General features: G+C 39.4%; 1 protein-coding gene across 1 annotated transcript; it reads right to left on the minus strand.

The window, feature by feature from the left end:
• Positions 1-613: 613 nt before the first annotated feature.
• On the minus strand, positions 614-5,528 carry SELENOS (selenoprotein S). The gene is made up of 4 exons (XM_026040581.1): positions 5,296-5,528; positions 4,332-4,421; positions 4,150-4,228; positions 614-2,680 (listed from the first exon to the last, which is right to left on the minus strand). The coding sequence occupies exons 1-4, from the start codon at positions 5,479-5,481 to the stop codon at positions 2,601-2,603; spliced, it is 435 nt and encodes a 144-aa protein (XP_025896366.1). The 5' UTR covers positions 5,482-5,528; the 3' UTR covers positions 614-2,600.
• Positions 5,529-6,030: the final 502 nt, after the last annotated feature.

Consider the following 6,030-nt stretch of genomic DNA (forward strand, 5'->3'; position numbering starts at 1 on the left):
CTGTAAACAAATAATAAAGTGAAGGTTTTATAATTAAATTTGTTGCACTTCAAGTTYTTGGGAATTTGTGCACGAACAGCAGCTTCATTAGCTCATTTTCAYCTACTGCATCGTGGCTACTTTCCCCCTATGCTGTAAAGCAACAACCTTTCCACGCTTGGTTGGGTTCTTCTTGAAGTCAAAAGCCAGATTCTTCCACCCTGCTCAATATTAGAATATCTGAAAAAAAAAAAACCCAGTATCTGACAGGATTTAGGTGCTCAAGGATTAACAGTGGTGGTGTTATTAATAAAGGAGAAGGATGCTTGAAGTTTCAAGCAAACATGTGAATTACTTCATCCCACTGGCCAGGTCTTGAGATCTCAGCTGGGCAAAAATCCACGCAGCCCCAGGCAGAAGCAACTCTTGAGACACACAGAAAGATTAGCATATGCTTAGTTCCGACCTGCTAATTTATTTTAAAATGATTTTATGGAATTAAATTAACCCATCTTCACCATTTTATCTACAGGAGTTTTGGATCTTTAATATAACAGCCTCCTCCCATTATTTTTCTGAAGACAACACCTTGTTGTGTTGCCTATTTCCTCAATGCAAGGAAAAAATGTTTCCCAGAGGCATGTGTGAGATAACAACTTACAGCTCTTCATGGATGAAGAACCCTCAAAGTTGAAAATCTTTCCCCATCCTCTATTTTTTTTGCTCTATTATAAATTAAAACCTGAAGTTACATATTGCAGTCCACATTACACAGTCAATCCAACAATGGAAATGTAAGTTTACATATCAAAACACACCGAAGTCAAGAAATGAAAACTAGTTTCCATAGGAACATTAACAGCCCTCTCACTTCGTCTTCTATATGCATTTAAACACACATTTAAGACATCTAAAGTCAAAGGTTCTTTGCTTTTCTATCTTGTTGGCTGGCAACTTTTTAACTTATTAAGTAACATGCTACTGTTACATTTAGAGTCATAGAAAAGTCACAGATCACGTAACAGTGAAGTCTCTATAGATGTATAAACATCATTTTCGAAGTTGGCACTGAAACATATTAACAAACACAAATATTTCAAGCATAACTATCTAGAAACAGGSCTGCAGGCAGCCTTAAGCTATGCTAATAAATTACTGACATATTTTTAGGCCACATACACAGCTCAGTAAAAGTAATCAAAGACGCAGTGTGTCAAGGATATGTGTCATCTGCTGACAGGAACGAGTTCACCCTTATCAAGGRCAGCCTCAACGTTTGTTTAGTCATCTACACGCTGTGCCAAACAGCGTTCTGAGAGAACAGGGTGTCTGGGAAGCTCCTTTATGACAACCATCTCCAGCTCTGTTTTCTGTCCACGTTGCTGGACAAACACCAGAAAAACGAAGACAACGCTCCCTTCAGCTACTAAAGCTCTCCAAAGTCTCCCACCTACAAATTTCAACATTTGTTAACTATAGAAAGAGTCCTCMAGGCTGGTGCTGCTTGAGCTGGTGGCAGGGTGACAGCTCCCCAAGCTACAAGTATAATTGGGAGTGCTTGGTAATTAGCAATTCATTCTGCCCCATTTCAGAATCATTTTTGGTGGAGGGGGAAGGAAGYGGGCAAAGAACGCTCAGGTTCAATTTTCGGACCTGGGAAAAGTTATTTTGGTCTTAACCTGAAGGGGACTCTCTTCCAATCGTGACTTGGAACAAAGAATACTCAGATAAAACATAACTGTTAAAAATCTAAAACAACTTAGAAAACCCTCCTTCATTCCATACAAGCACATAAATGAAAATGTAATCTCTCATATGACGCATCTCATTTTATACATTTATTGCACTAGAATGTAACCTTCTATATAAAAAGATGCTGTAGAAAACCACAAGGTTGTAAATACTATATGATTTCTTTGCAATGATATTTAATATTAATAATATTTTATCTTTACAAAGCAGTTGAAAATAAAAAAGAAATAGCAAGAAACCCCCATCTGCTGTCTAGCATCAGTAATCCTCACTGGTTTGTTCACCATTTATAAGGAAAACATCATTCAAGGTAGCTTGTCACAGAGACTCTCCTGCTACACGCGGCCCTCAGTGCAAACCCACRGCATCTGTCAGTTCATCTGGGTTTTCTGAAAGTCCCTCTTGGAAAATTCAAGCTGTCTGTGYTAATACCCTTCCGTTCTACCTATCCTTCCAGCCAAACACTGTAAACCTTGTAGCACATGCTTTGGAGTGGTAAATACCCTCATTTTGCAGAGGTAAACAGAGACACAGATAGTTAACTTGCCTGTGCTCGGTCTTTTGAATACCCACAGAACCCAGATCTCACATCCCCCGGGCTGCACCTCAGCTAGTGACTACGTTTCCGCCCTACAGAAGGGTGAAAATTAACTGTTTATACCAACATTGTTTCTTTCTTCACCCTCTTTAAGAGGATCAACTATTTTATCTTGTGTAGCAGCAGTTTCTGTGTTAAATATTTGGAACCCGCAGACATCTGTTTTCAAGCGAGCACCTGCACTAAACCCAATCCCAAAGGAGTCCCTGTGACAGGCAAACTTTAGGCAGTTAGACAGTGGGCAAGACATGGGACACGAGGGGCGTTAGCCTCATCCACCTGCCGACGGGCCTCTGCGACCTGGCCTCCAGGAGCACGTTCCACCTCCTTCTCCAGACAGAGGGTTGTAGCCTGGAATTACAGGTGACAAATCCAGCCCATTAATATTTAACCTCAACACAAGTTCAATAACACATAACGAACACTAAAAAAAAAAAAAAAACAAAGCAAAGCAAAAACTCCATGTTTTCATTTGAGCCATCCTGATTAAATTAAAGCTAATTGTGGTTTAATTTTTCTTAGTCCGCATTGGAGCTTCAACATGGCTCTGGATTGTGGTAGAGCAGTACGAGTCTATTTGTTTGCCAAGAGCCCTACCTTGCAATATTTTTATTGCAGCAAATCATCAATATGCGAAGATTATCCTGAAGACTAAAAGATGAATCCTCTCATTTATACCATAAGAGAACTTTATTTATGAGTTTGAAAGGGCAAGTTAAGGCAGCAAGGCAAACAGACAGTTTCAGTTAAGCCTCCCACCATCTTAACGACACGAAATTTCATTTTATGAGCACGCATTTGGAACGATATGACTTGACAAATGTCTTCAGTTTGTTCTGTAAATTGTAAAAGCACTAGAACAACTCCAAAAACCCCCCTGTCTTCCTAACCAAGCAGTTTTCAAAGCAGGATGCTCCACGGAAACCTCAAGCATTACCTTTTTGTTTATTTGGGTCCCTCCTATTAACCAAGTTCTGCTTTCTAACTTTATTAAGCAGTTGAACAGTGCAGATGGTTCTTTCGCTTCATCCCATCTACCTCATGAGAAGATCTGGGACCTCTAATTCCATAATCTGTTCCTTAAGCAAAGATTTTGCTTACAAAGAAACTAGGACAGGTAGGAGCTGTAGAGGTGCCTCAAGCCAGGTGCCACAATTATATTTCTTAGCACAGCTATTATCCATTCCTCTTTTCTTGTAGCACACAGATATTTTGTGCAAGAGCTAAGAGCGATATTTGATGGTATCAGACCTTAGACCACACTCATGTTAAACAAAACGGGAACTAGTCAGTTCCTGCAGATAGCAACAGGTGCCAGTTGACACACAAACCCAGAGCAGAACTTCCAGAACTGTTACTGAAGTTTAATGTGTTTTATCAAGAATCTTGAGGTTTTATACATTTACTCAAGTCTAAATATGTAATTCAATTAGTGCTTGCAGTGGGTCTTCCTTTAGATCAGTATAACTGGGGTTGTCTAGATGAGCCCTTCCACTAGGGAAAATTCCAGTTAAAATATTGTATTCAAATTAAGGTTTGCAAGTACAGCAAAGGCGACTTGGCCAAAATCTTCRCAGAAGTATTTTTAAGAGAAGTGAATTTTTCTTTCCCTGAGGCAACCATAGAAACTTCCTACTGAGGTCTGGACAAAAGCACAAACACAATCACGTCACTAGAGATAAAGAGCTTGCTCATAAGGCACATTCTGTTTTCTCCTTGAATAAACAGAAAAGCTATGTGTAAATACACAATGACTATGTATGTTGCTGGATAAATGCTCCATTTCCAGGCTTATATTATCTCAAAGATTTCACACTTACCACCGCTTCGCAAAGGCTTTTTGTTTGCTTTAGGTTTCGGGACAGTCGATGAGGTGGAAGCACCAGATTCTAATTCTTGCTGTTCACATAAGCAAAAAATAGTCAGAATTTAAGTGTCATGAACTGCAGATAAACGAATTACCTAAGTGTCCTTCTAGCCTGGCTAACAACATAGTTGTTACCTGATTTATCTTCAGGTTTCCTTTATAGCTCTTCCCCTCTTGCATACTTTCCCACATTGCTATCTTCTGCCTTCGCTTCTCTTCTTCAAGCTAAGAAACAAATCCACAATAGGYAGGATTAAGATTTTAGAACCGACAGATTTGCTCATGCTACAGAAAAAAAGCTACAACAGACCCCCAAAACACAAGCATCTCTGAGATTATAGAAACATTTTTTTCTCAAACTAACATTCTTTTTTTTTCTTTTCAAACCATCTGCAGACCAAAAAGAGTCTGAATGTAGCTGACTGCAAAAATCAAATAAAAGAATTGGGGTTAGTAAGCAGTATTTTCTCTACCCCAATCACATCCACTTCTCTACACTGCCCCACGTAGCTGCATGATATGTGTCATATCACAGATGAGCATTTCAGAACATCAAATTACAGCACGCTGAGCTATATTTCCTGAGAACTTGCATTCACCCCTAGGAACAGAAAATGCATGTATGTGATAGTTCAGTTAATCTAAATGCCAGCAATGCCCTATTGATTGGCCTGCACATATAACTAAATCTTCCAAAGGACTCAGTTGTCTGTAAAAAAAATAAAATGAGACACAGTGCTTCACATACACAACCGTTTGTGGAGAAGCAACTGCCAAAGAGATCAATTATTTAAAGAAGGAGCAGATTTCTAAATCATTCCAATCCAAAAAGAGCAGGACTTCAAGTTGACAGAGAATTTCACAAGTACATGGCTGGGTCAGCAAAGGCCCCTCATGGCATCTAACGCCAATAACGGCTATCAAATTGTATCAAAAATGGATCAGATGACAAAGCGGGGGGAAAAAATCTCCATCCACTATCCGCCAGTGACAGTCTCCTGTTCTTCCCACACGTAGCACAGGACAAACCCTCCTGCACGGGCAGCAAATTGCCTGATGACAAATTTGAGGGTTAGAGACAGAGCCGCTCCCTGGTTACCTGTCTCTGTTTTTCTTTGTATTTCTCTGCTTGTGCATTCAACTCCTCTTGCATCCGGAGGCGAGCAGCTGCCAAAGCTTCCTGTCGTTTTACCACCAGGTCAGGTTCTAAAAATATTGGGAAGGAGTTTGCAAGGCTATCATTAAAAATAAATTCCAAACCATATCCCCACAGCATTATCATCATATAAAGAGAAGCCTTAGTCTTTTCTACAGCTGCTTCGCAAAAAAAAAAAAATCACATTTGAAGTTCAACTTGCAACTAAAGTTCTGTTCTAATGTATACATTGTTTTAAATGCAATTACATTTTAATATTTTTAGAGTAATTATTCTAGTGGGCTTTTAATGAGTAAAGGCACCCATGTAAAACACCTATCATAAAAACTAAAATTTAAGCTTCTAGGAGACTTGCTTCTTTTTCTGGTTTTGAACGTTTTGTGCAATATAATTTTGGAAATATCACCCATGCTTTTGCAGCAATTCCATTTTTATCCAGAGACGATGACTTTTTTTTTAAAAAAACTTAGAAGTGTGAGGAAACCAGCCCACATTCCCTCCCACTCCTGGCGATGGCTCCTGTTTGCTTCATCATGGCAGTGAAGCAGTGGCAGATTTAACATGCTCCATCAACAGAGAAATGACTTTAAAATACCAAATATCTTGAGAGAAAACTTGCAGCCTCTGAAAAGCCACTTGGCTTCACGTTAGGCCTTCAATAGCCATCACAAGAAAATA

Source organism: Nothoprocta perdicaria, unplaced genomic scaffold (genome assembly GCF_003342845.1).
Source record: "Nothoprocta perdicaria isolate Ctin4 unplaced genomic scaffold, notPer1 scaffold_26, whole genome shotgun sequence".
Taxonomy (NCBI): domain Eukaryota; kingdom Metazoa; phylum Chordata; class Aves; order Tinamiformes; family Tinamidae; genus Nothoprocta; species Nothoprocta perdicaria.